General features: G+C 37.0%; 1 protein-coding gene across 1 annotated transcript in view; it reads right to left on the reverse strand.

The window, feature by feature from the left end:
• Positions 1–2,942: 2,942 nt before the first annotated feature.
• The window catches only part of LOC100471931 (cilia- and flagella-associated protein 54), a 75,379-nt gene continuing 63,616 nt past the window's right edge, over positions 2,943–14,705 (reverse strand). The window contains exons 18-20 of the mRNA XM_034667586.1: positions 5,520–5,606; positions 5,306–5,427; positions 2,943–3,145 (exon numbers count right to left, since the gene is read on the reverse strand). Coding sequence (XP_034523477.1) covers positions 3,125–3,145; positions 5,306–5,427; positions 5,520–5,606 — 230 coding nt within the window. The 3' untranslated portion in view covers positions 2,943–3,124. The remainder of the gene's footprint in view (positions 3,146–5,305; positions 5,428–5,519; positions 5,607–14,705) is intronic.

Genomic DNA, 14,705 nt, shown 5'->3' on the forward strand with positions numbered 1-14,705 from the left:
AGCCATAAAAAACTATCATAAGACTGGAATGATAGAGTGCCATATTTACTACTTATCTAGTAGACCTCCTGAGGTATATTCTGGATTCTTAGCACTATTATGTACATGTCAGAAGAAGATGAAAAGTAAGTTAAGTCATATCCAAGAATCCTGGCAAGGAATATTTTTTGGTTGCTGAGAATAAAATATACAATTTATAAGATACAATCTAAGAGAAAACACAAAAAGAAATGTATAGTTTGATAGATGAAAATATATCTAGAGCACCAAAAAATAGTTCTGATATGATAAAACAGAATGTTCCATGAGGAGCCTGGGTGGCTCAGTCTTTAAGCATCTGCCTTCGGCTCAGGGCATGATCCCAGCGTTCTGGGATCGAGCCCCACATTGGGCTCACTGCTCCGCTGGGAGCCTGCTTCTTCCTCTCCCACTCCCACTGCTTGTGTTCCCTCTCTCGCTGGCTGTCTCTCTCTCTGCCAAATAAATAAATAAAATCTTAAAAAAAAAAAAAGAATGTTCCAGAAAGCTTAAAGTGAAATATAGAGTAGTAGTAGTAATAATAATAATAATAATGGCTAACATTTATTGGCTGCTTATTCTGTGCCAAATGCTAAACATTTTATAAGCATCTTGAATCTTCCAAGAACTCCTATTTTACATATGAAGAAATTAAAACTTAAGAGAGCATAAGTAATTGGACCTTGGTTATATAGTTAGTCAGTGGTAAAACCAAAATGCTAATCCAAAACCCTATTCTCCTAACCACTATGTATTTTGTCTTATTAATACAAAGCTAAATTAAAAAGAAGCACGGAAAGGAAACCTGGATGGTTTCCAATGAAATACCCTTAAAGCCTGAAATGGAAATTAGCCAAAATTTTGTCAGTACTTTGAAATCTAAAGGGTCAAAACATGACCTCATGGGAGGGGGTCAGAATCAGAAAGGGTTTGTTCTTAATATGGAAGACTTCAGCATAGAACAATTAAAAAGAGATGATAAGATCTCTGGAAAAAAATTGATTCACATATATTCTTCCCTCAAAGCAAATAGAGCTGATTTGACTAAAATGCTATAATATAGGAAAAATAATTACACTTAGTAATCCAAGTACTACTAACCTGGTTAATAGAGTGGTATTTAAGAGACATGAAGGTATAAATTTGGGACATAGTAAAGCCAGGAGTTATTAGAACTCGGAGTGGTCTGGGCTTCTTCATTAGTTCTGGTTCCAAAATACTACCATAAAATTAGATTGTGTCAATTATGAAAAATAACCTGCTAATTCATAATGCTCCTTTGCTTAGAGCTGAAGCAATATGACTGGATTTTGGAACTGCTAAAGTCATCTCAACTACCAATTTGTTTAGGCTCCAACAAATAGAATTAGGAGAAAACTAGATGCATGAGTTCTTTGAACCAGGAGCAATAGGAAAACCAGGCCGACCACAACAGGTCAAAAGAGATAGGGGGGTCTACAGAACACAACCATTAATAGTCTGATCAGTATACAAGCATTGGAAAGAATGAATGTCAACTAGCTTTAGTGTTTTTGCCCCTCTACTCAAGATTTGATTCCAAGAAGGGAGCCCCCAGTTGGCCTCACTCACATGGCTAGTCCTCTGACTGGCCAGCAGAGAAGAAAGACCCTGAAAAGTCCCACCCAACTACATCTAAAAGGGAAGGAGGAATTCCCTAAAAGGTGACATTTGGAAGGGGAAATAGGTGCTGGACAGAAAACAGCAGTATGCAACCCTGCCCTTGGAACACTTACCTTGGATTGAGGAATATTTCTGCCTCTTCCAATAATAAATCCCATCTTGCACAGAGACTGAATGTCTGGCTGGCAGACTCTGAAGTGGACTAAGAGCAATGGCCATAAGCCACACAACCAGTGCTCTATTTGATCAAAAGTAGATCAGGAACATCTGATACTAGTGCCAGGTGCAATCCATTAAAGTAAATCTGCAGTATATTGTATAAAAAGCCAACATGGACTTCCAGAAGTCCAATACCAAGACAGGAAGATAGGGATAAAGTCCCCATAATTTAAAAAAAAATTTTTTTGAAGCCCAGTCATTTCATTTAGAAAGCTAACAAGCCATTATCAAAGGTTTGTACCTCAGTCCTGGCAACAAGTTTGTCCACTTTTAACTGATTAGGAATAAAACGGACACCTGATGAGATTATACAGCTCCACAAGGTCAGGAAACTTTTGAAAAAGTAAAACAGGGTATGAATTATTTAAGAGTTCTGAAAAGACCCAGGCTTTTTAAACCTTTTTATGGTATCAGGTGATGCATCAGTTACTGATTTGGGGATAATTTTATTACAAGATCATGATAATGTAAAACATTCTGTAATATACCCCAGTAGAAAATGATTGCCAGGGGAAAGAAATTTATTTGTCTTCTTTAAAGAAAGAAAGTTTGGCAATTATTTGAGCCATAACATCATTGTTTACGAGAGTACCCTAAGGACTGATCATTAAGCCTTAACACTTGGATAAAAAAACTACTGCTGAGGAGCAGAGGTGGCTATTGAAGGTTTCAGGACTTCTAAATAAATATTCAATGTGTTCCTAGTTGGTGAAAATCCTTGTGGAGGACCCCTCATAAAAAATAGACCCTCTAAATGCCTCTCATGAGTCTATCCTAAGAGGACATTATACTTACAATTTTTCTTAAGTTAAAATAGTTTCTTTAAGAAATAGAAGAAAAAGACACACAGGGAAAAAAATGTAAAACCTGCAGTCTTCTCATATCTCCAGTGTGCCCCCCAGTGTCAGGTAGGAAGATAGAGGCCTAACAGGAATGAGCATATTATGACAGTATAAGGACCGGACTAAGTCATAATAAAACAAAAAGGAAAATCCCAGATGTTTTATTCTCTCCAGGCTCTGAGAGCCCACAAGATTACTCCTGAGAGAAGCAGTTCTAAAAAAGAAAGGTAAGTTTTATTTGACATAGAAATAGGACTGAAGAATTAGTATCCTCCAAGCACTACACAGTAGCAAGCGACCACAGAAGCATCTCTTGAGAAAATGGATCTGAACACACTCCAAAGTCTTCCAACAAAGATCAGGCACCACTTGGCCTTGTCAGCTGAGAATGTCCAACACCATCATCAAACTCCTTCATTCAAATGCTGAAATTCAATTATAATAAGGTTCTTCCATAATACTGCCAGGACAGACTTCCCAACCTTGAACATTAATAGCATCTGTCCACCCAAAATCCTCAGACTTCCTCTCTGGTCTCACTTCTTACCCTCTTCTCCCAACAGCCCCCTCTCCCCTTTGCCATTTCATCTGTGCCTCTATGACACTGAATGGACCTATAGGACCACAAGAACTCTATGACCCTTCTAGCTCCAGGAACTTTGTACATGTTTTCTCTCCCTATAAAGTCCTTTTCACCCTTAGTCTTCCTCTTTCTCTAGCTACACCTGCCTCTCTATCAGTATTCAACCTCATGATTCCATTTCTGGAAGTTTCTATATATTACCCACTGTTGGGTTAGGAACTCTTCAGCTGAATTCCCCCAGCATTCTTGCAGTTAAAGTATCTATGACAGTGACCCATAATTACCTACTTAATTGTCTATGTTCCCACCAACTGGATTTATCTTGAAGACAGGGACCACAAAAAAAAGCAATCCATCAATATTTGTTGAATAAAGGATTTTTGTTTGTTTGCTTTTATCCCCTCTACTCAGCATAATACCAGGTACACAATCCATGTACAATAAATATTTGCTGAATGGATCATAAGTACTCAGAAATATTTGTTGGATGAATGAAGTAATGGACAGATGATCAGAAAGTGCTACATATCAGAAATCTTAAATTCCAATATCCTGCTTTCTAATGTCAAATACCTATCCTTCCAGTTCTCTCAGACTCTGATTTTCTGGTCCCTTACCTCACAGACATGTCCAGTCTCTTAACATCCCCATGCTCACCAAGTCTTTAAATACCTGAAGGTATCACTTCCCTCACTACTCAATCTGCACCCATTTTTATTAGGAACTTTTAACCCCACTTTCATTTGTAAAAATCTAGCCCTGTACAAATCTCTGCTGTCACAAATATTCTGCTGTCACAGCTCCTAAAAATACTACCCCAGGGTAATGCCATACCACCACGCAGATGGGGCCCAGTATAAATTCATGGTCTTCAACTTCAGCTAGAACTTTGTGCTAGCCAGTCCTTCAACTTTGTTTTCGGCTCCCTAATCCATTCCTCATCCATTCCACTCCACTCTCTAACCATCTTCTCTCTCCTCAGTCCAACTGTCCACCCTTGCTCTCCATTGTTGGCAGATATCCTTGCCTCCTACTTTATCAGATGATTGACATAGGAAGGCATAAACTCAACTCTCTGCTTCCACACCAATAGACCTACACAAATCTACATCAGTCTCTTCCTCCTTCGCTTTTGTATCAGAGGATGAGGAGTCTGCCCTGTAGCCTATCCTCCACTAAAGATGAACCACTTTATCTGTATTTTCAATCTCATCTCCTTCCCTCTTCTAATAGGACTGTGCTCTGTTAACCCCTCTCATACCTTCAATTTCTCTCTTTTCTTCTGGCTCTTCATACGCCTTATATAAATCTGCAGAACTTTTTCTCTTAAACTCTTCTTAAACTCTGTATCTTCTCCCTAGCTTTGACCTATTTCTTTCTTTCTCTTATCAGTTAAACTACTTGTAGCATTATTCTCTACTTCACCATGTGCCATTCACTTAGCCAATACCATCAAATTTTTATGGGTAATACACAGGGACAAAATTATTAAAAATCCTCTAGCTTGAAATGTGATTACCCTCAAGAATTTAAATTCTAAAATCAACATACAATGAATTGGTAAGAAGACAGAACAATTTCCAGGCCAGAGTAAGATATAAATTAGCAATATCCATCTCAGAGAAGGCATCTGAGCCAATGGACTTGAAGTATTTTAATTCCATAGCAAGGAATGCATTATGCTAGCATAGTGTCACTTAAGCTCTATGGTTTCCCTCATTTTTAATCCTTTTTTCTGATTTTACTTGGCTTCCAATATAAATTGACCCTACAGAGAGAGAAAAAAGAGAGAGGATCTCTCATTTCAGAAGAGTTCAGGACTGTTTATATAGGTTAGTTCCCTGCTCGGAATTGTTCTACTCAAAGAGAGGACTAGATATAGGGAAGCCGAAAGTTCATAATCTACTGTTAAGGGCAACACATTATTTTTAGCAAAGTGAACTAAATCAATCATTTAACAAAGGTTATGTCAGGACTGAAAAAAGGAATGGCATGTTGTTACCATCAAAAAGTTGTGTGAAGATGTAGAGGCTGAATCTTTCTCAAATATTAGAAGCGCTTTCTGCATCAAGTAAATTGCTTTGGATAGCTTGTTCTTCCTTATTTTATTCAGTACACTCAATTCTGAAACAGAAAACAAACATTTTATCAAAAGAGAAACATGAAAACTATTTTTCAAACTTTTCAGAAAAACAGTTTATCCCAATTTTAATTACCTGTAAAACAGTCAATGCTTCTAGGTTCTTTTAGCTTTTCTGGACCTTTGGTAGATATATGTTTGCTAAGAGTTGGAGTCTGCAAAACTGAAGAAGGAAGAGGAGACTGCCATTACAATTAGATTTGTGTCCAAGAAAGGAAATATTTTTTAAACATTAAAAGGTAACTATTTGTAAAATTATTGCTCTCTCACATATCAGCTTTTTTTCATTAATAGATAAAAATTCAAAAAATCNTTTCTGGACCTTTGGTAGATATATGTTTGCTAAGAGTTGGAGTCTGCAAAACTGAAGAAGGAAGAGGAGACTGCCATTACAATTAGATTTGTGTCCAAGAAAGGAAATATTTTTTAAACATTAAAAGGTAACTATTTGTAAAATTATTGCTTCCTCTCATATATCAGCTTTTTTTCATTAATAGATAAAAATTCAAAAAATCTATAANCCTGCTTCTTCCTCTCCCACTCCCCCTGCTTGTGTTCCCTCTCTCACTGACTGTCTCTATCTCTGTCAAATAAATCAATAAAATCTTAAAAAAAAAATCTATATTGCAGTTTTATTGACAAATTCTTTTATTTGCTACAGTATGCCTGAGGACATGAAAAATATTTAAATTATAGATGGGGAGGGAAGATGGCAGAAGAGTAGGGGACCCTTGATTCGTCTGGTCCCTTGACCTTGAATTCAGCTAGATATCTATTAAATCATTCTTAACACCTGTGAATTCAACCTGAGATCTAAGAAAAGAATTGCTGCAATTCTACAAATAGAAAAGTGACCACTTTTTGCAAGTAGGAAGTGCGGAGAAGTGAATCTGAGGGGATATACCAGAATATAAACCGTGGTGGGAGGGAAACTCCATAAGCTGGCTACCAGAAAGTGATATAGCAATGGAATGCAAAATCGGAACTTTTAAAAGTCTGCTCCTGTGAGGAACATCCCTGCCTGAAATGTGCTCATGTGGTGAAGTGGGGCAGAATCCTAAGTGGGACAGTGTGGTCAGGGTCACAGAAAGAACAGGGATGCCATAGTGTGGCAGAGTTCCCAGGCATTGGAGCAGGGAAGCTGGCTACAATTAGCAAGCCCTGGAGTGGGCTCTCAGCTAGGTGTTGCAATAAACCATGAACCGTGGCAAGACTGGGGACCATCTCTCCAAACAGGGGCCCAACAAAAGAAGCAGCCCTCCTCCTTTCCCAGGAGGAGAGGGTGCGAGTGCACATAGGATTGAGCAACCGCTCCCGGAGCAGGGGCCCAGCAAACACCAGAGCCCTGGTGAGACCCCACCCTCCTTCCCCTGGGGAAGACTGGTGCAGAGACCTGGCAGGACAGAAAGGGCTGGCATGATATATTCAGGGTCCTGAATGAGAAAAATATGCCGTCAAGAATACTTTATCCAGCAAGGACAAACAGAAACTGAAAGAATTTGTGATCATTGAACAAGCCCTGCAAGAAATATTAAAAGGGATCCTACAAGTGAAGAGGGCACCAAAAAGTAACAGACTAGAAAGGAACAGAGACAATATACAGAAACAGTGACTTTACAGGTAATATAATGGCACTATATTCATATCTTTCAACAGTTACTCTAAATGTAAATATGCTAAATGCTCCAATCAAAAGACACAGGGTATCAGACTGGATAAAAAAGCAAGACCCATCCATATGCTATCTGCAAGAGACTCATTTTAGACACAAAGACACCTCCATATTCAAAGTGAGGAGGTGGAGAACCATTTATCATGTTAATGGACATCAAAAGAAAGCTGGAGTAGCAATCCTTATATCAGACAAATTAGATTTTAAACCAAAGACTATAGTAAGGGATAAAGAAAGACACTATACCATATTTAAAGGATCTATCCAACAAGAAGATCTAACAATTATAAATATTTATGCTCCTAACTTGGGAATAGCCAATTATATCAACCAATTACTAACAAAATTAAAGAAACACATTGATAATAACACAACAATAGTAGGGGACTTTAACACCCCACTCACACCAATGGACAGATCATCTAAGAGAAGATCAACAAGAAAAAAAGGGCTTTGAATGACACACTGGACCAGATGGACTTCACAGATATATATAGAACATTCCATCCTAAAGCAACAGAATAGACATTCTTCTCAAGTGCACATGGAACATTCTCCAGAATAGATCACATACTGGGTCACAAATCAGGTCTCAACCAATACCCAAAGATTGGGATCATTCCCTGCATAGTTTCAGATCACAATGCTTTGAAATTTGAACTGAATTACAAGAGGAAATTTGGAAGGAACTCAAATACTTGGAAGTTAAAGAGCATCCTACTAAAGAATGAATGGGTCAACCAGGAAATTAAAGAAGAATTTTAAAAATTCATGGAAACAAATGAAAATGAAAACACAACTGTTCAAAACCTTTGGGATGCAGCAAAGGCAGTCCTAAGAGAGAAGTACATAGTAATATAAGCCTTTCTCAAGAAACTAGAAAAGTCTCAAATATATAAACTAACCTTATACTTAAAGGAGCTGGAGGAAGAACAGCAAATAGAACCTAAACCAAGCAGGAGAAGAGAAATAATAAAGATTAGCGCAGAAACAGAAACAAAAAGAACAGAACAGACCAATGAAACCAGAAGCTGGTTCTTTTAAAGAATTAATAAGATCGATAAACCCCTGGCCAAACTTATCAAAAAGAAAAGAGAAAGGACCCAAATAAATAAAATCATAAATGAAAGAGGAGAGATCATGACCAACACCAAAGAAATACAAATAATTTTAAGATCATACTATAAGCAACTACATGCCAACAAATTAGACAATCTGGAAGAAATGGATGCATTCCTACCAACTTATAAACTACCAAAACTGAAACAGGAAGAAATAGAAAACCTAAACAAACCCATAAATAACAAGGAAATTGAAGCAGTAATCAAAAATCTCCCATCAAACAAGAGTCCAGGGCCGGATGGCTTCATAGGGGAATTCTACCAAACATTTAAAGAACTAATACCTATTCTTCTGAAGCTGTTTTAAAATATAGAAATGGAAGGAAAACTTTGAAACTCATTCTATGAGGCCAACATTACCTTGATTCCAAAACCAGACAAAGACTCCGCCAAAAAAGAGAATTACAGACCAATATCCTTGATGAACATGGATGACAAAATTCTCACCAAGATACTAGCCAATAGGATACAGGAGTACATTAAAAAGATTATTCACCACAACCAAGTGGGATTTATTCCTGGGCTGCAAGGGTGGTTCAACATCTGCAAATCAATCGACGTGATACATCACATTAATAAAAGAAAGGACAAGAGCCATATGATCCTCTCAATTAATGCAGAAAAAGCATTTGACAAAATTCAGCATCCTTTCTTGATCAAAACTCTCCACAGTGTAGGGATAGAGGGAACATACCTCAATATCATAAAGGCCATCTAAGAAAAGCCCACAGCGAATATCATTCTCAATGGGGAAAAACTGAAAGCTTTTCCCCTAAGGTCAGGAACACGACAGGGACGCTCACTTTCACCACTGTTGTTCAACGTAGTACTAGAATTCCTAGCCTTAGCAATCATACAACAAAAAGAAATAAAAGGCATTCGAACTGGCAGAGAAGAAGTCAAACTCTCACTCTTCGCAGATGACATGATATTTTATGTCGAAAACCTAAGAAACTCCACCCCAGAATTGCTAGAACTCATACAGGAATTCGGCAAAATGGCAGGATATAAAATCAGTGCACAGAAATCAGTTGCATTTCTATACACTAACAATGAGACAGAAGAAAGAGAAATTAAGGAATCGATCCCATTTATAATTGCACCAAAAACCATAAGATACCTAGAAATAAACCTAACCAAAGAGGTAAAGGATCTGTACTCTAAAAACTACAGAACACTTATGAAAGAAATTGAGGAAGACACAAAGAAATGGAAAAACATTCCATGCTCACGGATTGGAAGAATAAATATTGTTAAAATGTCTACGCTACAAAGAGCAATCTACACATTCAAGGCAATCCCTATCAAAATACCACTGACACTTTCACAGAGCTGGAATAAATAATCCTACAATTTGTATGGAACCAGAAAAGACCCTGAATAGCCAGGGAATGTTGAAAAAGAAAACCAAAGCTGGTGGCATCACAATACCGGACCTCAAGCTCTATTACAAAGCTGTGATCATCAAGACAGTATGATACTCGCACAAAAACAGACACATAGGTGAATGGAACAGAATAGAGAGCCAGAAATGGCCCCTCAACTCTATGGTCAACTGATCTTCAACAAAGCAGAAAAGAATATCCAATGGAAAAAGGACAGTCTCGGGTGCCTGGGTGGCTGAGTTGGTTACGCATCTGCCTTCATGATATCATGGGTCTTGGGACCGAGTCCCACAACTGGCTCTCTGCTCACCAGGGAGTCTGCTTCTCCCTCTCACTCTCCATCTGTATTCTCTCTCTCTCTCAAATAAATAAATAAAATCTTTTTTTAAAAAAGAAAAAGGATAGTCTTTGCAGAAAATGGTGTTGGGAAAATTGGACAGCCATGTGTAGAAAAATGAAACTGGACCATTTTCTTACACCACACACAAAAATAGACTCAAAATGGATGAAAGACCTAAATGTGAGACAGAAATCCGTCAAAATCCTAGAGGAGAACACAGGCAGCAAGCTCTTCAACCTCAGCCTAAGCAACTTCTTGCTAGGCATGTCTTCAAAGGCAAGGGAAACAAAGGCAAAAATGAACTATTGGGACTTCATCAAGATAAAAAGTTTCTGCACGGCAAAGGAAACAGTCAATAAAACTAAAAGGCAACCTACATAATGGGAGAAGATACTTGCAAATGACATATCAGGTAAAGGGCAAGTATCCAAGATCTATAAAGAATTTATCAATCTCAATACCCAAAAAACAAATAATCCAATCAAGAAAAGGGCAGAAGACATGAACAGACTTTTCTCCAAGAGAGATATACAAATGGACACATGAAAAAATGCTCCACATCACTTGGCATCAGGAAAATACAAATCAAAACCATAATGAGATACCACCTCACACTGGTCAGAATGGCTAAAATTAACAAGTAAGGAAACAACAGATCTGGCAAGGATGCGGAGAAAAGGGGAATGCTCTTACACTGTTGGTGGGAATGCAAGCTGGAATGCCACTCTGGAAGACAGTATGGAGGTTCCTCAAGAAGTTAAAAATAGAGCTACCCTCTGACCCAGCAATTGCACTACTAGGTATTTACCCCAAAGACACAAATGTAGTGATCTAAAGAGGCACCTGCACCCCAGTGTTTATAGCAACAATGTCCACAATAGCCAAACTGTGGAAAGAGCAGAGATGTCCATCAACAGAGGGGAATGGATAAAGAAGATGTCGTATATATATACAATGGGATATTACTCAGCCATCAGAAAAGATGAATACTTGTTATTTACATCGACATGGATGGAACTTGGAGGGTATTATGCTGAGTGAAATAAGTCAATCAGAAAACGACAATTATCATATGGTTTCACTCATATGTGGAATATAAGATACTGCACAGAGGATCATATGGCAAGGGAGAGAAAACTGAATGGAAAGTAATCAGAGAGGAAGACAAACCATGAGAGACTTTTAACTATAGGAAACAAACCGAGGGTTGCTGGAGTAGAGGTGAGTGGGGGGATGGGGTAATTGGGTGATGGGCATTAAACAGGGCACATGATGTGATGAGCACTGAGTGTTATATGCAACTGATGAATTATTGAACTCTACATCTGAAACTAGGGGTGTACTATGTTGACTAATTGAATTTAAATAAAATTTTTTTAAAATTAAGTTGTAAAAATATTAGATTTTCTATCTCATCTTAAATAAAATCATCTTGAAAGCTTATAAATAGGATCCAACCTACTTTTGTTCACGTTCCCTTTTACAAACTTTTTCAAACTGCTTCATCCGTGTTCCCTGCAAGAGCTCAGAGTACCCCATGAAGACCTCCACTCTCCTCTTTCAACATTTTCAACTAACACACAAATTATTGCCAGTTGACTATGGATAGTGAGAGATCCTGGTGTAGAGTTGGGATGGACCATAATGGTGGTCCAGGAAAGAGAGGATGATAGAGAAGAGAATAAAAGTATACTGGCCCAGGAAGATGGAGAATGTTGCACTGATTCTTGATTTTCCAGGTCTGGTCCTCAAGAGGCTTCACAATATTTTGTTTCTGTCCCTGGAGGTATGCAAAGGTACCTACAGTAACCTTACAATAAACCCCTTTTATTGAGGTTTAATTATTTGTGCTAATACCATGGGATGATGATTGATTGACGAAAAAATACCAGCAGACAGCATTAAAGGATATAAAGTTTTTTTAATGGTGAAGAATAAGGGAATTTATCTGCATGGAGATAGCAACACAAAGCAGAAAGTAATGCATCATTCTCTCAGTACCTGGGGTATTATAAGTGCTAATTAACTGATAGCTCTCATGATTACAATCCTTGGAGATAAGGATGAAACTTCAAGAAAACTCTGAATGCCCAATATAGGTAAGCCATATTTAATACCACTCTCATCAACGTGCAACCACGGTAAAGTTCTCAAATAAGTATGGCAAAAGGGGCGCGTGGGTGGCTTAGTCGGTTAAGCATCTGACTCTTGATTTCAGCTCAGGTCAAGATTTCAGGGTCATGAGTTGAGCCCTGTGTTAGGTTCTTCACTGTGCGTGGAGCATGCTTAGGATTCTCTTTCTCCCTCTCCCTCTGCCCTCCCCCCCCCGAAAATAAAAAATAAATGAAAAATTAAAAAAGAATAATAAAAACAGTACTTACATAACTAATGTTACTATTACATAGAACAGCAGCATGCAAGAGTGAAGAAAGGTGGAAAAAAGTGAAGATCTGTGCTAGGGTGATAGTTCAATAAGCAGACAAAAACATCAAGGAGACCCAGAGATACAGCAAAGGAATAATAACTAATTCCATTTAAATTTGAGCTCAAGTCTACCATCAGTATTGTCATATAGTTTCTGATAAAAATTCAGAGGATCACTTGGCCTTCAAAGATTTATGGATGACAATTACAGAATGAACTAGTTAGTAACTCTATAAGTAAATGGACCCCACTTCACTACAGAAGATAATACAGTTACTAAATGAGAATTATAGACTAGTTTTCTTAAAGAAAACCTGACATATAAATGCCATTCACATTTGGAAATACATTTCCAATCCAAATATTTTAAAATCAAAGAATATTCAAGGTTATTATTCTACATAGCCTCAGTGAAAAACTATAAATGATGACACAGAGATATTTTCATTTTTATTTGCTTCCTTCTATAACCAGCAGGTCTTTTGAGAAACAGTGTTTGAAACAGTGTAAATGTTGAATATAAAATGTAAAAGGATGAAAACTATAAAAGGGTAAAAGAATTTTAAAAAGGAAATTTTATATATATAAACAGAATGCAAATACAAACAAGTGGTCCTAAGTATATAGCAAATGGAAACATAACCATACAAAAAATAAAATTAATTCAAGTAAATTTGAACACAGCTCTCTAATGTGTGGTGTATTCTAAAGACATAATGAACTGCAAAGAAAGACTAAACTTACTTAGTAGGTTAATTGTCAATGGTGGTATTAGTTTAATAATTCTGAAAGTACTTTGTTAATATGGCAGGACAAAGCAAAAGAGTTATTACATCGATATTGTTGGGAACCAGAGTTCTCAACACAAGAGAGGGTAAATACAAAAAAGAAATGTAGAACTTTGGATTTTCAAAGTGTTGGGACTTTGAATTGGCAATATCAGAAAGAACTTGCAATATGTATATATGTATATGCACACGCATATAGTAAGTCTAGAACATTTAGTTGTGCAATGAACAAAAAGATGCTCAAAGAAAAATGGGGACACATCAAAAAACACAGAATCCAGTTTGAGACCTCCCACTGGCAAAATGTGTGATTTTGAACATCAGAAGAACAATGACAGTAACAAAATAGGGACAGTTCTTCTTTACAAAGGAGGTCAGTAAATAAATTTAGCAGGAATAGTTTAATTAGAAAATCACTGTGCACAACCATTGTAATAATTAATTCTAGAAGGATCACCAATGGAAGCTAAAACCATTGAGTGAAAATCTACTGGGGAATAGGATATTTATTTCATCTCAAAGCGTCACTTGACATACCAATTATTTTTTCATTATAAAAAGGGAACGATGCCTTTACAGCGGAGAGATCTGGTAGACATTAACTTAACAAAACAAAAGCAGTTTGCCTCATCGATCATAGGAGAAAGGAACAATAGGTGCAGCTTAATGTGATACAATGGGATCTATACAACATCACCTATGTAATCAAGAAGAAACTACTAGGAAAATTCAGATTGTAGAATGTTCTAGAAACATAGCCTCAAAAATGTGTCATAAAAGAAAAAACTGAGAGTTATTATTCTAGATAAAAGAAGAACAGGACAGAGATGTGATGTCAGCATCATGGCAGCATAAGACATCCCTTCCCTCTACCCGCACTCAGTAATAAAAATTCACCATCCATTCATTGCCCAAAAAAAAGTGCCTGAGAAAGAAGAGCAAAAGTGAAGATATCAAACTTTCTGATTTCACACTATACTACAAGGCTATAGTAATTAAAATAGTATGGACTGGCATGAAAATAGACACACAGAACAGAATCAAGAGCCCAGAAACAAAACAAGGCATGTATGTCCAATTAATATTAGACAATGGAGTGAAGAATACTAAATGGGGAAAAGACAGGCTCTTTAATAAATGGTGTTATAAAAACAGAATATCCATATGCAGAGGAATGAAATTGGACCTGTCTTATACCACTCATAAAAACTAACTTTAAATGGATTAAAAATTTAAACATAAGAACTGAAAACATAAATCTCCTAGGAGAAAACATAGAGAAAATGTTTCTTAGCATTGGTCTTGGCAATTATTTTTTTTTTTTTTGGATAAAACACAAGTAATAACAACAACACAAAACACAGTAAAAAGCACAATAACAACAACAACAGCAAAATTAGTGAAATACGACTGCATCACATAAAAAAGCTCTGCACAGCAGGAGAAATAACCAACAAAATGAAAAGGTACCCAACAAAAATGGAAGAAAATAGTTGTAAATCATATATGTGATAAGGGTTAATATCCAAAAT

This window comes from Ailuropoda melanoleuca, chromosome 8, assembly GCF_002007445.2.
Source record: "Ailuropoda melanoleuca isolate Jingjing chromosome 8, ASM200744v2, whole genome shotgun sequence".
Lineage (NCBI taxonomy): Eukaryota > Metazoa > Chordata > Mammalia > Carnivora > Ursidae > Ailuropoda > Ailuropoda melanoleuca.